At 36.5% G+C, this 20,059-nt stretch overlaps 2 protein-coding genes across 5 annotated transcripts; one reads left to right on the forward strand and one right to left on the reverse strand.

Annotated features, from left to right (window-relative positions):
• Positions 1 to 261: 261 nt before the first annotated feature.
• LOC110788474 (cell division control protein 48 homolog C) lies at positions 262 to 15,488 on the reverse strand. The gene is made up of 10 exons (XM_021993113.2): positions 14,528 to 15,488; positions 8,491 to 9,101; positions 7,935 to 8,087; positions 5,553 to 5,669; positions 5,323 to 5,427; positions 1,556 to 1,621; positions 1,413 to 1,477; positions 1,124 to 1,325; positions 870 to 1,007; positions 262 to 767 (listed from the first exon to the last, which is right to left on the reverse strand). Exons 1-10 carry the CDS (start codon positions 15,486 to 15,488, stop codon positions 720 to 722), a joined length of 2,466 nt encoding a protein of 821 aa, XP_021848805.2. The 3' UTR covers positions 262 to 719.
• Positions 15,489 to 15,719: 231 nt separating this feature from the next.
• LOC110781264 (zinc finger BED domain-containing protein DAYSLEEPER-like) lies at positions 15,720 to 19,403 on the forward strand. Of its 4 annotated transcripts, none has more exons than XM_056840635.1 (5): positions 15,720 to 16,058; positions 16,755 to 17,560; positions 18,051 to 18,938; positions 19,027 to 19,109; positions 19,197 to 19,403. In XM_056840635.1, the coding sequence occupies exons 3-5, from the start codon at positions 18,332 to 18,334 to the stop codon at positions 19,233 to 19,235; spliced, it is 729 nt and encodes a 242-aa protein (XP_056696613.1). In that variant the 5' UTR covers positions 15,720 to 16,058; positions 16,755 to 17,560; positions 18,051 to 18,331; the 3' UTR covers positions 19,236 to 19,403. The 4 variants fall into 4 exon arrangements, with proteins under 4 accessions (XP_056696613.1, XP_056696614.1, XP_056696612.1 ...); XM_056840636.1 differs by having other exon boundaries at positions 18,270 to 18,938; XM_056840634.1 differs by lacking the exon at positions 18,051 to 18,938 and having other exon boundaries at positions 19,197 to 19,241.
• The last annotated feature ends 656 nt before the right edge of the window (positions 19,404 to 20,059 follow it).

Consider the following 20,059-nt stretch of genomic DNA (forward strand, 5'->3'; position numbering starts at 1 on the left):
GAGATGAAGTGGTGGTTGTTGTTAGGAGAAAGAGAGGAAAGGGAATTGTTACCACTAGGTTTTGACCAGTAACAAAGAAGAGGATTAGAATACCCCAAGGTAATGGTAATTGTTACCCCACACCTCTAACCAAACATTCGGTAACGGTAAAGGTTACTTGAATCCGTTTCCAGCCAAAAAAAAAAAAGCCATACCAAACATCCCCTAAAAGTGGATTATGTACGTGCAGGTAAGTGATTAGATAAACAAGTACCAAACCAATGCAAAAAGGAAACGATTTTGATTAATTAATGAGCACTTGAACTGACTGCTCAATTGTTGCTTTGTCCAATATATCCAAAAGAATGATACATAAGCACACTTTTTTCTGGAACGAACTACATTTAGTCACAAAGCTTATCTACAGAGTAGACAAGAGAAATCCTACAACCTACGCCATACACTACAAAATTGGATAATAATATGAAAGGTAATATCTGAATGGTAATGCAGTCCCTGTTCAGCTTCTTCCACAGGAAGTAGTCTTCTCCACAGTAGATACGAAGTACTCCACCAAAGTAAAGTTCCTCTAGATGTGCATGTCATAATCAATCATAACCCTCACGTAAGTCTGCATCTGGTCATATGACTCACATCCATGTTTAGGAAATCTGTTCAGCGTATGATATAGCCTTTAGACAATTCTAGCAAATCCAGAACTGTTGCCTTTGAAAATCATTTCAGACCGCTCGAAAGGTCCGTGACAATTTCTCGTAATATTGCTTTTGCTGCTCCGCGGAAATAAACAGAGATAAAATACTAAATTATATTTAAAAGAAAGGTGCAAGTTCCCCACTTTAAAATCTCGGATGGACGGAATTTAAGAATACCTTTTCGGAAACGGACGGAGTAACTTTCTTCATGGCTTGCTCAAAATGTTTCGACTTGATAGTAAATCGAGGGGCGTCTAGGGAGCTTGGGGGATATCTCAGCTTCTCTTCAAGCGCAGCCATTGCAGCTTCGTTCATCTGTCATGAGTGGGCACAACACAAACTAGCTGAAATGAAACTGATTCTATTGATTTGAAGGGAAGGAGATTTTCCTTATGAAGCTGAAAATGACAACAAAAAGATAAAAGGCAAACCAGTGCACTAAGATCGGCTCCACTCAGATTTTCACAAGCTTCTTTCTTCCCAAGCTCAAGCAAATCCACAGTGCTATCTAGCGGTTTGCTCCTACCCAAAGCTTTCAAAATCAGGCCACGCTCATCAAGATCTGGTAGAGGGACATATAATAATTTTCCAAATCTTCCAGGCCTTAACAATGCACTGTCGATCACCTCGGGCCTAACACGATAAAAAAGGAATTTTATGTTTTCAATTCAACAAGCCATTAAAGTCATTTGTAAGGGTTATTTCAAAGAAAAAATTTACCGATTTGTAGCACCAATAACAAAAACACCACGCCTGTGGTCCCCGCCATTTAGCTCAATCAAAAGCTGCAGTAAATCATAATACTTTCAGCAAATACACACAAAATAATTTTCAACAATAACATAGACTAGAAATCATGAGACCTGATTTAAAAGCCGTTCAACAACCCAACCCCCTTCTTTTCCACGCTCCGTTGTAAGAGCATCCACCTGGAAAGACAACAAACTTTTAGTACAAGGAAATTGACATTTGTCTGTGTCCCTTACATAGAGATATCTGGCAAACCTTCCATTTAAATGTGTATAAACACGGAGAAAGAGTAACCTATTTAGAAACTGTCTCGTAGAAAAGCTGTGACCGCAAGTTCTTATAACATCAAATATAATTTGGATCCTAAAATCATGTATCATTTGGATGCTACAGGCCTACAACTTTACGAAAGGGTTCTCCCATACCCCTTCTTACAACCTGCTCTGGGTTTTTTTCCACATATAGTTATGGAACCAGCAAATTGATTTGCATTTTGTGTTCTCCGCAACCTTTTCCATCATCAACGATGCAATGACAACAAACACAGAGAAATTACATGCTCAACTGATCACGTTTTGGTGCGGATGAGCCACAAGGGCAATATAAATTACAATTTGGCTCTACATAATATCATTTTGAGTTGAAAGCAAAATACCAAATTATGGAAACCAGACAAGTAGTTTCCAATTTTCTGTATTAAGTTTCCACTGTTGACATGAATAGTATGTAAGTTCATTTTACAACTTTATCATCTACGTAGTAACTTTACAAATCCAAATACTAAAAACTGAAAACTGGCAGTGATAGCGCACAGGTCACATTTTTGTTTTTGAATTCAGAAAAAACAATGATCATGGAGATTATCGAGGCAGTTTATACCATACAACTCGAAATAGTTTGTAGCATGTATAGTAAAGATTTAAGAGGACAATCAATTTAACAATTCAAGATAACATTAAGATAGTAGTATTCTAAGTATCTTTAACCAGCCTATTGAATTTCACTAGTTGTAAGACAAACAAAAAAGGTTAAAAAACGGAGGGGCAGTCTGAACTATTGGTGATAAGTAACAGTTATAGAGTCCTGTTATTAACTGGGCATGCTTTAAAAGTAATCTTATCCATAGAAAACATAGTGCAAAACTAACAAGGAAAATGTAAAAAGACGACGTACACCCAAAAGCATATTTTGTTGTTCAAAACTCAAAAGCTCGTTTTTGTATTTAGAGAAGTAGTGAAGAAAAAAGAAAAGATAAGCCATATATTAGGATGTAAATTGTTGACAAAGCTGTAAATTATATTAGGATATTTTATTTAATACTTAGCATTTTATAATCAGCAAAACAGTATTTTTCTTTCTTCAAAATTACAAGGGAAACTAAAGACGGAAAGCATTGGTAGAAGGATAGAAAGAAATTTAGAAGAACACACCATGGGCATTGACATGTCACTTTCCTTGAAAAGTACATAAACTCATTATCATTACCACCATTTACACTCTGCACCTAGCACACACACCATGAAATCCTAACCTTCTACGAAAAATTTCCCCATAATCAACCACAAACCCTCACCCCCAAGAGTCCCAACCAGCTAATCCCAGTGTCAGGAAACCTCTACACTCTGAACCTAGCCGCTTTCACAACTGTTCAATCAGCTTACAAAATACTATCCAGGTTGTCTGAGCAATTTCATCAGGCACTACTGACATCCAAACTGGGTTTTCCATAATAGCATAAAAATAGCAGGTTGTAGGCTTTCATGTTAATCATTTTGCTGCTAGAGTTGGAAAATGTCTCTAAAACCACAATAGGTTTTAGACCCAGGCAAAAAAATGATTTTTTTTTCCCACTGACAAAGTAGGAGATCTCATTAAGCATACATGGCTGGTTCAACGTCATCTAACAAGATTGATGGTGGATACATGGTTAGCTCCTAGTCATTTGAATGTAGCCTAGGATCCTATTATTTCATCAAGATCTGTGATTGAAGCACAGTTGTTGAACTAAAGATGGTAACTGCCACAATTATGTACCCCAAATTAAATAAATATATCTATCTGCCCTACCCTGTATCAGTTCCATCCAGAGTATATCTCAATCATCAATTTATCACAAGATATATTCTTCAGCATCTGTAAAACATAAGAAGCCAGAGGACATTGCACAGAAGTATAGACCATATTGGTGAGAAACACTCCATTGATGTAGAACGCTTTACGTGAGAAGAGACTCGAACTCTATCATTGTCAAATCTAATATATATATATAAAGGAAGCATATTTGCTGAAATATTAGAGCGCCACCTAGGATTACTATTGGTTTCGGCCAATAAAAAATAAGATTTCTAATTTATTTTTGAATTAAAAAAAATCAAGTGACACGTAGATAATTAATTAGGTGCCACGTAGATATTTTAATTAATTAATTAACAATATATACAACTCCATCCAAAATCAAACACTCTAATAATTAAAAATAAATCTAAAATAAATTCATCCAATCAAACACTAATCTAAAATAAAATTCATACGAAATCAAATACTAATCTAAAATAAAATTCAATCTAAAATCAAAGACTAATCCAATATTAGAGTGCCACGTAGGAAATATAATGCTTTCGGCCAATGAAAAATAATATTTGGAAATTATTTTTGAATTAAAAAAGTCGCGTGCCACGTAGATAAATAATTAGGCGCCACGTAGATATTTTTATTAATAAATTATTAATATTACGCATATACAATTTCATTAAAAATTGAACACTCTAATAATTAAAAAATAAATCTATAATGAAATTCAATCCAAAATAAAAAAATAATCTTATCTAATATATAAATATAGCAGTTGGTATATATATATATAGGAGTTATATTTTTACTTAACAATTTAATAAAACTTGTGCATCGCACGGGCTAAAATCTCTTTAACGAAGGGCTATTTATGACTGGCTCAAATCCCGTGTTTAAGTGATTACTAACATGATCGATATATGTGATGAGGTAGTCAACTATGACGACCCAACCCCCTTTCACGACGGGTTTGTAACGGAATCACGTTGTAATTGTTCTTTTATGACGAGAAATCCTGTCATTAATACTTTTATCCCATAAAAAAAAGTAATAAATCATGTATTCCCTCTGTAATGTTAATGTTAATGTATTGATCCGTGCACCACACGGGAAATGAGGCATATTTGCTGAAATATTAGAGTGCCACATAGGAAATCGTATGTTTTCGGCCAATGAAAATTAAGATTTCAAATTTATTTTTGAATTAAAAAAAAGCGAGTGCCATGTAGATAAATAGTTTGGTGTCACGTAGATATTTTTATTAATAAATTATTAATATTACGCATATAAAATTTCATCCAAAATCAAACACTCTAATTATTGAAAAACAAATCTAAAATGAAATTCAATCCAAAATAAAAAACTAATCTAATCTAATATACTTCTCAATTCAATCCAAAATCATAATCTAATACAAAATATAGCAATTGGTATACAAAGTATATAGGAATTTTATTTTAACTTAACAATTTAATAGAATCCGTGCATCGCACGGGCTAAAATCTAGTAATAAAGTAGTATGATACCTATTTGTAATGAAAATGTGAATCAATCTCAGCAACTCGGGGGTGGGGGTGGGGGGGTTGTTCAAGAGACTGTTCCTAAATATACACACATTAAGGATGATTATGAAACAAATGAGATAGATCCAATAAAATCTCTAATTACATAATAATATGATAACCTAAGCTAAATTCTTCTTCCCTAAATACCTACGTGATAAAGTATTATCCAAAATGATATCAAAATTATAGTAATACCGAATTTTCATGTTTTCAGCAAGTATGATAAAGCCCCAAAAGATAATTACCTCGTCAAAGAAAATTATGCATGGAGCACATGTTCTCGCACGATTGAAGAGTGTCCGTACGTGCAATTCACTTTCACCGACATATTTGTTTAGAAGTTCAGGGCCCTTCAAGTATTAAACAAAATGGACCATCAGCAAAACCTTTGATGAGCAAATAAATGTGTGAGCTATAACAATAAGGGTTCTCAAATAATTCAAGATACAGAGTTTGGACTTTTAGGTGGACTAACCTTTATGTGTATAAAATTGGCTCCAGCCTCATTAGCTACTGCCTTGGCAATCAGAGTCTTGCCACAACCAGGGGGGCCATAAAGCAAAAATCCGGACTCCAAGTCCACTCCAGATTCCTATGAAATTGACATAGAGCATTTAAATGAGAAAATATGGTCATAAATCAACAATCATCACATTTCAGAGTGAAACTTTTGGAATTAAAATCAGGTGACAGAAGCCAGTAGCAACACAAAAGTAATGAAGACAAAGGACAAGATACAATGTAGCAAGGACAGTCGAGAATAAGATGCTGTAATTTTATGATTTTAGAAGTCCAACTAAGAATAAACAGTCTTTTATGTATTTGACATTTCAGTCAGAAAACAGCAAATCTTAGTCTGCTCCACATAAGATATTTTGAGGAAATAAAATATATGGGTGTGCCCAAGCTCTTGTATGTATGCAACAAGAAAACCAGAGCTGTAATCCCAAAAGGATGGGGGTTGGTTGCATGAACCAAGACCTTAGCTCCTGTGGTCGTCCAAATAGATCATTTTACTCCATTCACTTCTATGTTCTATCTAGCGTTATATGCCCTAGCTATTCCATTTTCTTCATATCATTTTTAACTCCCTCCATCTAACACGTACTTGACCTACCCTGACTTCTTCTAAAATCCCAAGATCTCATGTCTCCACTTTCCTTATCAATACATGTATTGGGCAAAAGAACAAAACCGGATCTCCCAATTGAATCCTCAATATCTGCAGCAGTAACCGTACTCCAAATATCCTCATTTCGAATTTTATCCACGAAAGGAATTCTCGCACAGCCATCACAACATACGCATCACTGCTATACTCATTGTTGCTCTCCATTTGAGTCACATCTTGGTCAATGTCTTTATTTCTCTGTCTAATCGACCTAAGATACTTAAAATATGAGCAACTCCTTACCATCTATATCAGCGCATCACTCATCCTTGCTTGACTCCCTCCTAATTCTGCGCCACACACCCGCACACTTTCATGTTACCCTCGTTGGGAAAAGAAGACACTTTCAATCAGTGGCAACATTTAGACCTCGCTCTTTCTACCTTAGAAAATAAAGACACCCCTTCGGTCAAGTAAACATGCATCACTATATCAGGGAAGTCGCTTTCAATCACTGGGCAACATATGCCTTGTTCTTTCTACCTTTGAAAATAAGTTCAGATAAGCTCAAATTGAGGCTACCATTTTATCTTATACAGCTAAAACTAAGTTTAGAAGAATTCAGATTGAGATAAGTTCTAATAGAATCAGGTAAGTGGTAAGTTAGAATCAGGGAAATTCAGGTGAAATAAATGCAGCGCTAGTCCACCGCAGAAGTGTCCAAAACATCTCTGAACTCGAAAATTTTAAAAAATGTATACCTCATATGGTCTAAAGTCTAAACACAAAATAAACCTCAGACACTCATCTATAACCCCCTTTAAGTCCAAATCTCCACTTCGTCCAATTAACACAAGTTTTCATTTCACCTGTATATTCGTAGAATTCCATGTTTTATTTCAAGTGCAACTGCGCAACACCAAATCTAACACCAAACAAAGTGGTATTAATTCCATGCCGATATATCTTAAGAAATTTAAACCAACTGTTCACTTCTTCTATCCTGCCTGAGGGTAACTTACCAAAATTGTCCCGGCACTTTTTTGTAGAAGAAAATTATATTATTCTATAGGGGTAATGAAGATACAAAAGAGGGGGACAAGTCCACCAATTATTAAGGCATAAAATAACGGACTCCAATACCGAGATACATCAACAAAAAAGACAACTTTGGGAACACCCCATGAGCATGAGCCCAAAAAGAAGCTAGTACACTCTTCAATCTCATATTCAGGACTCCCAACCATGGAAGAAACTGTAATTCGTCTCCAACCAAATCACCTACAAAATAGTAAAAAAGGCATCTGCTTAACCAACTTTTTTTCTATCCTTCACCGCCATCCCACAATGGAGAGTAGTTAATAACTAGAATATTGACATATTTGTCTGCGAAGGAGACAGCCAAGTAGCCAACAAACATAACTTAAGATGTTCTTGAGAGTAGCATATTTATCCAATTGAAATTGAACTCCTTAGGCCTTATATATTTTGCTCAGATTAAGGTGATTCGTGATATGAGATCAAAAACACATATAAACAGATTCCAATGGTAACAAATAAAAAAGAATGAGGCAAGAAAACTAAAACATCAAATTCTATATGTATATTTTATTCTTCGCAAATTCGCAAGTAGATACCAAATTTTATCACCACTATGAGCCCCAGCCACACAGGAACCAAGTTGAAAGATTCTTGGGGTGAAGAGGCTTTCAAAGGTATAGATGTAGCATAAATAGTTGCTATTACCTCATATTGTGTAGGATATTTAATACGATTAACAATATAAAGTTCAAACTCCTTTCTCAATAAGGTGAGCCCTCCAACATCCTCCCACTTCACATTAGGAATGGCAGAGAACCCTTCTCTTCTTGAAGATGGTTGCACCATTTTAGCTGCCTCCTGCAAAAATAAAAATAAAAACAGTCAATCAGCAAATCTAGACATTAACACTCCAATGAATTGTGAAGAATATTTGACGGCAACATATTTGGTGAAAGCTAATTGCACCACCAAAAGATAACAATAACAAGAAAAGAAAAACAGATGGCCACACGAGAAGCAGTACAAGCACGAGATGGAAACTAGATTTTCTAAAAATGAAAGAAACAGGGGGGGGGGGGGGGGGGGGGAATCAACAACAAAGCAGAAAAACTTCTAAAAGGGAATTGGAAAAAAAAAAAAAGTACTCCAAATGGAAATAAATAATTACAAACTGCAACACAATTGGTAATTGCAGATTCAGATGCCACACCACCTCCCTCTCTAAATAATATCTAAATAATATATTAGGCTTCCAAGTTACCTCAAAGTCCGTCATAGTAATGCTTAGTTTCTTCATCTCTTCAGGTGACCAAGGTTCCTTCCACCACTCCTCAATAAGTTCCCCCTCTTGCCTAGACAGCTGCAATTGCCTTTGATCAATGATCCTCTGCATAGAAAGGTTACCAGCCTTATTAGCCAAGGCAATCAAGTCAGCACCAACAAACCCTGGAGTGGCCTTGGCTATTTTTTTTAAATCAAAATCACCAGCAAGCCTTAAATTTCGTGTAAATATTGAAAGTATCTCAAGCCTTGCATCTTCATCAGGAACTCCCAATGCAATCTCTCTGTCAAATCGTCCTGGCCTTCTCAACGCAGAATCAACAGCATCCGGCCTATTAGTAGCTCCAATAACAAGAACATACCCCGATGTCTTATCATCAACTTCAGAATCTGAATGCTTATCGCTTGGCGTCACAAGCCTATGGGAATCATCCATGCAGGTCAACAATTGCGTAACTATTCGCCTCTCCATCTCTCTCTGTAGATTTTCTCTTTTGGAAGCGATTGCATCAATTTCATCAATAAATACAATAGATGGAGCAGTTCTGTACGCTTTCGCAAAAAGATCACGGATATTTTCCTCGGATGCACCTAGAATTTTCAAATTCAGAGCTGAGAATGTCAATCTCAGAAGAGAAAAGAAGTACAAACTCGAACCACGACAAAAACTAAGAAAGAGTAGGCCAGCTCATAATATATTTTCACCAATAAAATTTTATTCAACACATAACTTGGAACACACCCGATGATAGATGCTGTGCATTTGCAGCTTCATTAATGCCAGCGGATGCAATTCATAAACAAGAAATGCCAAAGAGATAATCTCATATTCTCATCATATTTCGGTACTTGTTTAAACTAATAGTTTCTCGACTTCTTCCTGCATAATTCATGCTACTCAATTGGCTTGATTGACAGTTCCATATCTTTTTAAAAGGGCATCGCCTCTGCCTCCAGTAATTCTTAAGTCAAGTACTACAGATTCAAGGCAACGCTTTTACCATGTTGGAAAGGATAGAATAAAACATCCATGCTAGGCAGACATTTTCGTGAATCTAGGGGTTGGGGAATGGGGACTTGAATCCTTGGGTGCCGCCATGTGGTTAATGAATGAGATAAAAAGGGTTGAGGGGAAAGTTTAATTCCCCTAGGATAAGCTTCAGTCTTTCACGTGTAAGAAACACCAACAAACAAAAACTTCTACACAATTGCACTAGTTACAGGTTCGGTCAGCCCATTGCGACGAGGTGAAGGTTAAGAGATAAGGGTGTAACGCCCTTTGACATCCACTTTACTTACATAAACGGTCAGCCCAACAAGAGGTGACGGTGCCACATGACAAGCAAGGTGGCGTACCATACAAAAACTTCTAACATAATTGTACCAATTATGGTCTTGAACCCAAGTGGTCAGGTGTAATGTGAAGATTTGAATGGGAAATGACAAATTGAAGTGTCCTTATAAATGGAGACATGCGGAGATCGTCATTAAGATTGGGGGCCGGGGGCCGTCTGGAAGATAGAGGCATGAAGGGAGTGTGTGACATTACCTCTTAAGTGAGTGAGTGTCTATCAACAACATAAGTAGGGCATGGTGGTCACAAAGCTTAACCAAAATGAACATAAGTGGTTCAGCGGTGGTAAGAGTTTCAAGGATGGGACTAAGGAAATAAGGGGTAAAACTACGATTAAGGGAGTTGAGCAGTTAGGACAGAAGAATACATATGCTAATTGCTTTTTCTTTTGTATGTTCTTTAAGCTAGTACAAAGATTAATTTAATGAACTTTGTTCAGACATGAAACACACTATTGGTTTCAGAGTGTCGGTTGAAACATCACTTTCTCATACATAAGATTGTAGCATCGAGCCTTATATCATGAATTCATGAAGGTGGATGGTTATTTTAATAAAGGGGGAGGGTTACTACAGAAGAAAAGGCCCATTATCAAAGAGAAGTTCCACGTGACCAATTAATGGGCATCACAAGATCACAGCCTTTAATGGGCACCACATTATCACAGCCTTTCTTCTATACGAGTATCAATAGATTAAAAATACGTTTCTACAACACCTACAATAATTAGGCTCTGGATTCATCCCATTGAGACATCTAGAGGGTTGGCTATGGAACTGCACAAGCAGTAAGAAAGATCCGTTGACGAGTGTATTTTCAAGCAGTAAGAAAGATTTGTTGACGAGTGTATTTTTCTTCAAGTTACATCTCTCACCCAATACCTACAACTTCAAGATAACTTAGATTCCCTTCTCGCACACCCCCTCCTTTATAATATAATAACTATATAAGGAACACTATGGGATTAGATTCATATTAAATACTTCCTCCATTCGTATTTAGTTGACACAGTTTGACTTTAGCACTATTCATACACCCTCCTTTGATCGACTTTTGTTATTTATGCGGCTTTATACGGAAGGTAAAATAGTGCTAAAGTCGTCATGGGTAGAGCTTATTAAACTCATGTTGATAAATACTTTCAAATTATCAACTTTTTTTATTTTACATAATTAAATATATAACCGATAAAGAATGTACAATGGAAAACGTGACTAAATAATTGTGTAAACTAAATAATAACGGAGGTAGTAGGATTTAAATCAAATTAATTTCTAGTTTTTATTAACATATCTTGAGAGAAAGTACCACTCAATGTTTCACATCAAAAAGGCAAAGATGCCTTAAACGATGATTAGAAGAAATAACATACACTACAAAAAACTAACAAAAATTGTTCAAAACCTTAAATATTGACTCCAGCTATAGTCTCAAAACAGGAACTGAAAAGCTAAAACCTTGACGAGGGAGGTTATACCCTCAAGTTTCAATTTGTTCCATTCCTTCCAAGTAAAACACCAAATTGCCAACGAGACCATCTTCCAGACTTTGGTACGCCAACCCCCGGCTCACCAAAACACGGATAAAAATTAGAGCCAAGGTGAAGGCCTCAAAGGACAAAAAAATTGATAACTCTTACTTGAATTTCGATTGCTATCAGGGTTCTTTTAGCAATAAATGGAGGCACTTCCACTCATTAACTGGGTCAAACATAGTTACTCGTACAAGGGAGACTTTTTTTGTACTCATATGCAATACACCCATGTTATCCTAAATTTGTGAATGAAAAATACACACAATTAGTTCTAAACCAAGTTCTAATCCTTTCAAGCATACATCTGATAAGAACCATTTAAGTAATATTTCATATTCATTTCAAGGTGGAAGTGGGTTTTGAAACTTATTACTACTGTACGGAAAGTCATACACTTCGTAAAAAAATTCAGCGGCTTATTGCAAGGAGGCCATACAATTAAAAATGTTTTCTCCAAAGTCACTAATTTACGCTAACAATAACACACAATTCTGTCTCCCAAGACCGAAGGTACACGAACAATCAACTGGCATTTACTGTCAACAGAACCAAGCAAATGTTTGCTCCCAGCCACCTCTGAAATATTACTCGTGAGTCATGAAATGTTCTATAATATGGATTCCAAAATTTACCAGCAACTCCAGAGATGTGGATGTTCAAGACTGATCCACCAAGTATAAATTACAGTAGAATACCATGGAAAATCTCACTCACCTAGTCACCTAGTCACTTAACACCTTCATGGTACTATCTCCACACATAACGGAGAGCCGAAGACAGATACCTAAATTCAGTTAGTGCAACCTTTCAAGAAGGGATGTGCCCATTTTCTTAAGAAAATCAAAACAAAAGCAACCAAAATCAACTGTCTATACAGCCCAAAGGTGCCAACCTGGCTTACCTGGATAGAGAAATCCTTCCCATTTCCAGTCCCAAAGAGGGATGGGAAAAGGACTACAAACACGAGCATGTTTTCCCTTTGTGGCAAAATGTAAAAACAATAGCATGTACCTTCGGTCTTAAGTTTTTCACAATGTTGACAGAACTGACTTCCATGTTACAGGGATATGTGTTTTCAACTTTCCAGAAATTCCTTTTAGTAATTGAGTAGTTTTTTATTACTTATTTATTTAAAAATATCAATCAATCTCAACGCAGTTGCTAACGTCATTGAGTCAACTCTAACTACCACTAACCCAGTCCAAAAGCTTCCTATACAATATCTGTATACAGTAAAATTAGACAAGAAAAGGCTCAAAGTCCACTAATGTGATGAAACCCAGATGAGTTTGATAATGAGAACCAATCTACAATTCTACAAACTCCTATTACCAAAAACACATAACAATTGGCAGTCTTAAACTGTTAATGGTGAAAGAACAGATTTCTTCTAGAAAGAATTGCTGGCTAAGATAATCCAGCTGAATATAACTCATAGCAATAGCAAACATGTTTTAGTAAAGCATAGGAGTATAGGACCCATGATCTGGCTGCAATAATGAAATGAGAATGCCTACACACAAGGGTACAATCTTAAGAGTAAGTATTAAAGACAACTTGAGAAGGTATCTTGACCAGAAGGGAATGGGGACAAAAGGCAGCCAGCAGGCCGAGTACAATGATTGGAGTCAACCAAGTGAGGCACAACAAATGTATAAAAAGGCTCAAGGCGCACCTAGGTCATTTAGGATTCCCTGCGCGTTAGGCGCGCATTGGTGCGCCTCAGTGTGCCTTATTGAAGTGAGGCGCAACTAAAAATAAATAAAAAATAATTGTGAAGAAATGGTTTGCGCCTCAGGAGGTGCGCCTTGTTTGCGCCTCACTGTAATCGCCTCACCGAGACCAAAAAAGGGCGCTGGCTCCAAACGCCTTGCGCCTCAGGCGCGGCTTTTTTATACATTAGGCACTACAAGGGCATCAAAAACTAATAAATACTTTGGCATACCATGCTGCTCCTCAAAGTTCCAGCAAAGAATAATGAACCAACATGGAATTATTTGAATACAATCAAGCTCGCAATTAACCATTTCTTCAGGAAAGGAGTGAATGAACAAATTTTGACACCTAAAGAAGCATAAACTCGTAAAGGATACCATCCCTTCAGGAGGAATGGAGAAACTACAGATACTTCAAAGTTCAAATGTTGCTCCAGATGTTTAGATGAACATAGAATAAGATAAGGGTGGTACTAAATGCAGGTAGAATTTTCCCTAAATACAGAATAACTTACAATCTTTAAATTTTTGCTTTCCCTAAATTGCCCTTAATTTAACTTACACCATATTTTCTATTTCTACGAATCGACAGACATCAACGACAAACTAAACCAGTACTGGTGATTATATTACTATGCATACTTTTATTGAAAACCTACCCCGTATTATTTTTGCCAATCATATTATAACTAAACTACCTAACTTCATATTAACAAATTTCATCCCATATTGCCAGAATGATTTCTCATACCAATTACCGAGTATAAAGCTACCGATAAGAATGAAAATCGCCTTGTACAAACCATAGAAAAGCTCTAAGAACTCGGAAACATTAACCAGAAACTTTACACGGCTGCCGGTAACTTCAACCGACACCTTTGTTCAACATCCGGAAGGAAAATCCGGAACCTTTAATCAACCTCCGGATGGACAATCCGGAACCTATATTCAACCTTCGGAAGGAAAATCCGAAACTCATGTTCGACTTTCCGAAGGAGTTTCCGGATCCCCTGTTCATCTTCCAGATTCAACGTTTTCGCTTTTGAATGTGCTTCATCCAAACCAATTTAGTACGAAAGTAGCAAGCAGTAAATTGATAAATTACATGAACAAAATATCACACACTTTAGCAGAGGGAAAAGGCATCAAGCCATCAACAATGGAGGTAGAGCAGGATCATTTGGGCGTGAAAGGTAGGAGGAACAAAAGTAGAAAAGGGTGTTTTGGTCCTTCAACTTAATTCAGGTCATTATACCATCCTACATTTAGGTATTTTTTAACTGCATTTAGTACTTGCGTAAGATAAAAGCAATCAATATTTTGCATAAAATAATGTCTATAATTACTAATTAGCAACTCATAAAGATAGGTATTTGAAAGTTCGTAACCAAAACATAAAGGTTGCAGGATATACCAGAAACACCAGAGATGACTTCGGTAGCAGAAATCTGATAGAAAGGAACACCGGTCTCATTCGCAATGGCGCGAGCCAACTGAGTCTTCCCACAACCAGGAGGACCATGAAGCAAAATCCCAGACATTGGTTTAACCCCTAGCCATTGGGGCAATTGTGGGTGATAAAGAGGCACCATAACTTCAATCATCAATTCATTCAACACTTTCTTAATCCCCCCAAAATCCTTAAACCTAGGACCATCTTTACCCTTCACCTCGCCACACAAACCCTTGGATTCTCTTTCCTCCACCACCTCGCTCATGCTTTTCTCCCCTCTCACCGATGCAGCGGCAGCTATCTTCTTCTCTCTCCTTACATCCTCCACCTCCATATTACTTTCCACATCACCACCTGCCTTAGGTTTAGGTTTCGACTTCGGTGTCGATTTCGTATCACCATATCCTGCCCTAAGCATCGATTTCATTAAATCAAACTCCGGCTCCACATCCTCCCCGTAAACCGCATCCACCGAAGTCGAAACTGATGTCTCTGAACCCGAAGAAACCGACGAATTCTCCCTCCTCCTAATCAATTGAAGGTGACTATTCTCTGTTCTTAGCAACTTCCTTTCTCTCTCGTCAATAATTTGCCTTTGCTTCTTCCTTGAAGGACTCCGGATCACCGGGGACCCACTATCCCCCTCGTCATCATCATTATCGTCGTTTTCGGGTTGGTCTTCGGCGTTTCGGGGAGAAATCGGAAGGCGGCGAGACTGTTGGAGGATTTGACGGATTTTAGAGCGAAAAGGGATGAGTTTGTAGTGTTTATAGTCGGGGTAAGAAGAATAGAGGTGCTCGGCGATGTCTTCGGAGGAGAGGTGGTTGATTTTGCAGGAGTCGATGCGCCGCTGTATAATGGCGGGGGATAGCGTCGATTGACGCCTTGATTGAGGATTTCCGGCGCTTCCTCTTTTACCCATGATTAGTTTGGAGAGAGAAAAGGTGGTGCGACGGCGGGAGTTCAGCGGAAGATTATTGCAGTTACCGTGGCGCCGACTTCAGCTGGTTTTAAATCAAGGAACTATGGTTTTATCTAGAGATGGCAATGGATCTTGGACCCGGTCCAGATCCTGTGGATCCAGATCCGTTTTATAGGATCTGGATCCACAAATTTTGGACCCTGTGGATCTGGATCGGACGCGAATCCGTTTTTTGAGGGTCGGATCTGGATCTGGATCCAATTTTTGAGAACCGGATCCGGTCCAGATCCGACCCGCGGACCCGGGCTTAATTATTTTTTTAAAAATATCAATTTTTTTTAGAAAATAGCGAAACTGCGCAGCTTCAGTAAGGAAAGAAAAAGAGGGAAAAAAACCCTAATTCACTTCATAACTCTACAGAAACGCCGCTTCATATCTCCCTTCTCAAGAGCTCTCATCTCTCCTCAAATCTCCATTAATTTTTCTATCTAATAACCAGACGACTTCGGCCTCCGGTGAAGACGACGCTGCTAATGTTCAATTTTTCACATTATTGAAGCTTAATTCAAGGTACTTTCTTTTACTTTTATAAACGTATTAAGAGAGAAGAAGAATTCTTAGTCAAAATTTTGGGCTTGAGAGTTGGGATGCTTTAGTATTGTCAGATTATTTGATTAGTGCTAAATCTATGTAATTAATATGTTTTTTTTGTTATACAAAGCATATCAGGCCATTCATTGTTAGGTATATAACTGACGCCATTAAAGGTCCAACGAAAAGGTTTTGTATTGTGGATGAGGTTTTGGTAGAAAATACAAATAATATACTCGTAGAGTCGTAGTAGTAGTCATATTCCATTTTAATGCTCACCGAACAATGTTTGACTCTTAACTTGTGTAATTGCAAGGTTTTTGACGCGTGAATGCTTAAAAAAAAGGTGTCTCTAACTTGATTCTAAATTGTGTAAATACTCTAGTTGTGAATATACGACTTTGCCCAAAATTGCTCAATACTTGTCTCTTTTTAAGCCCCCAATTCATGTTCCAATAGTACTAGTTAGATACATATATGACTTTATGTAAATAATATATTTAGGAACATTAGCTTGGGTACAGAGTGCTGACATTGTGTATCATTAACGTGATTGTTCATGTCTATTATGGATTAATGTATGAGTATTATGTTTGATTAGTTTTTTATCCATATATGTTATCAATTTATCATGTATATAAGTATATTCATTATTTTGTTTTGATTAACTTGTAGAAAATGAACGGTGATGTTGAACAATCTAACAATCAAAGTCATGCCGCTTCTTCTCGCCAGCCTTCAATACCTCCTCCAATACCTCCGGTGCCTCTATTTTTTGAAGTGAATGATTTTGAAGGGGATTCAGAAGGGTTTATTGATCTTGGAGATGATCAGAACACTCATACTTTAGATGGAGAAACTGGAAAAAATCAATCAAGTAAACTTACAAGCAAGAAACTCACTTCAGAGGCATGGGAATTTTTTGATAAGGTTACAATGAATGGTGTTACAAGGGCTAAGTGTAAATATTGTCCATCTTTACTCTCTTGTAATGGTGGTAATGGAACCTCACACCTTCTTAAACATTCTAAGAAGACGTGTCCAGGAAAGCATTTGCGGGTTGGAGTTAGTGGTCAAACACAGTTGAGGGTTAAAACAGAAGCCGATGGGTCTACTACTTTAGAACTAAAAGAAAAGGGAAAGGAAAAGGAGTTTGATCAAGACTTTTCAAGAAGAGAGTTGGTTAAAATGGTAGTGATTCATGAGTATCCTTTATCCATTGTAAACCATATAGGTTTTAGAAGTTACTCGAGGAGTCTTAATTCTTCTTTCAAGATGATTTCGAGAAACACTTTGAAGAGTGACATTTTGAAAAAGTTCAATGAAGATAAAAGTTCTCTTAAGGCTATGTTGGAGCATAATGATGGTAAAATTGCAATAACTACCGACATGTGGACAGCTTCCAACCAAAAAAGGGGCTACATGGCTGTGACATCTCACTTCATTGATCAACAATGGGTTTTACGCAATCGAACCTTGAGGTAATGAGTTAACTTTTATTTATAAATTTTACTATGCTGTATGAAATATGTGTCTTTGTTAAATGCTGATTTTTTTTTTTATATATATGTGTTGATATTGGTTTTGTTTTGTTCCATGCCCACATACAAAGGGGGTTATTGCAAAGATTTTGATGGATTGTTTGTCTCAATATTCTTTGGAAAATAAAATCTCATCGGTTGTAGTTGATAATTGTACCACTAATGATGCAATGATGAAAGTTTTGTTAGAAAAATTGGAAAGTAGATATCTAATGTTAGGTGGGGATTTTTTGCATATGAGGTGTAGTGCTCATATTCTAAACTTGATTGTGAAAGATGGTTTAGAAGTAATTGATCCCGCGATTGAAAAAGTTCGAGATTGCATTTTATTTTGGATGTCTACTCCTAAAAGGATTGAAAAATTTGAGGAGGCTTGTAGGCTTTTGAATATTTCTAAACCTAAAAGGGTGGTTCTTGATGTTAAAACTAGGTGGAATTCTACTTATTTGATGCTTAATTCTGCTATGCCCTTTCAAGATGTATTTGCCAAGTTAAAACGTATGAATAAGAAGCTCAAGTTAGCTATTCCTACTGAGAATGATTGGATGATGGCAAAAGTTGTTTGTGAGAAGTTGGAGATTTTTTACAAGGCCACTAAAGTATTTTCCGGAAGAAACTATCCTACTTCTAATTTATTTTTTTCGAAAAGTGTGTCAGATAAGACTTGCTTTGAGGCGTTGGTTGGAAAGTGATGTTGAGATCATTAGAGCAATGGCTAAGAATATGATTGAGAAGTTTGATAAATATTGGCATAATATGAATGATATTTTGGCGGTTGCATCAATTTTAGATCCAAGAAATAAAATGGATTGTGTTGAGTACTATTTTGACAAGTTGTATAAAGATGGGGCTGATGTTGAAGTGGCAAAAGTTAGGAAAAATTTGGATAGACTTGTTGCTGAATATCAAATGAGAAGTGAGGGAAATAAGAGCAAAGAATATTTTTCAAGAAATGTTGGGAAACGGGGGATTTCAGAGTCTTGTGATAATGATGAGGATGACGATGATTATGCTCAATCTAAAAAAACAAAGAAAAGAAAGGTGAATGTGAGAGGAGAGGTGGAGCATTACTTGGAGGATGATCCTATACCGGAGAAAGAAGATTTTGATGTTCTTAATTGGTGGAAAAGGGATCAAATGTACCCTACTTTACAGAAAATTGCCAAGGACATCCTTGCAATTCCCGTCTCTTCCGTGGCTTCGGAAAGTGCATTTAGCATGAGTGGAAGGGTGATTAGCAATCATCGTTCTAGGCTTCACTCTAAAACAGTTGAGGCATTAATGTGCTTGCAAAATTGGATGATTGAAGATATTAAAGGTATTCTTTATTTACTTATGGATTATTCTCGTTATAGTTTAGTATCAAAATGTATTAATGTGAACAATTTCATTTTTTTTTAACTAAGGTACTTTGGAGGGCACACATGCTTGTTCAACCGTTACGGAAGATTCTGAAGAAGAAGGGGAAGTGGTTGATTACCTTGACATGGTAAATAATATGTTTAATCATAATTATTTATTGAGACAACTTTTAGTTATATGCTTTTTTATCTGATAGTATATTCTTTTATTTTAGGATGTTGACGACGTTGAAACTAGTGACTTCGAAGATTAGTTATCAAGAATGGAGCAAGGATAACGATGTCGCACTGCTGAAATTTTAATGTTGTTGTTTGTTTAGAAACTAATTTCTGGTCTGTTGGATTTTTTTACTAAACTTTGTTGAGCTGGTTAATTAATATGAACATGGAATAGCAGTAGTTTGCTTCTCTTTTATGTGTGACATCGTGAGTTTGATTGAATGAAGTAACGTATTTTGTTCTTTATTTTGTCAAAAAATCTAAACAGGTAGTTCACTGTAGTTGTATACTTGTATAAGTATTACTTAGAGAAAAAAATTGTGAGGATCCAGATCCTACCCGCGGATCCGTTGGATCCGGTGGATCTGGATCTGGATCCAAAATTATTGGACCCGCGGATCTGGATCTGGATCTGGATCCATGAGTGGAAAACGGATCTGGATATGGATCCAATAGGATCCGGTCCAGATCCTACCCGTTGCCATCCCTAGTTTTATCTCTCTACAAAAGGTGTTGTATTTTATTGTACACCAACATAATTTTTCACAAATTCTTATTTACAATGGGTGTACAATAAATATTATACACCGAAGTAAAAGTTAACTCAAAATGCTTAAAAGTTAAGCTTATATGTGTAAAAGTTATCTATTTTTAAGTAATAAATTTTTTCATTTTAGTAAAACTTATTTCTTCAATTATGTATAAAATTAATCATTTAACCTTTTAAAATATTTATCTATCAATTTTTTTTACAAATATAAAAGTTAATCGAAATTAGGTTAAAGTTATAAAAAAAAGGTTAAAGTTATCTTGGTGTACAATAAATTTATTGTACACCTTGTGCGCGCAAGACCTTTTG

This window comes from Spinacia oleracea, chromosome 3, assembly GCF_020520425.1.
Source record: "Spinacia oleracea cultivar Varoflay chromosome 3, BTI_SOV_V1, whole genome shotgun sequence".
Lineage (NCBI taxonomy): Eukaryota > Viridiplantae > Streptophyta > Magnoliopsida > Caryophyllales > Amaranthaceae > Spinacia > Spinacia oleracea.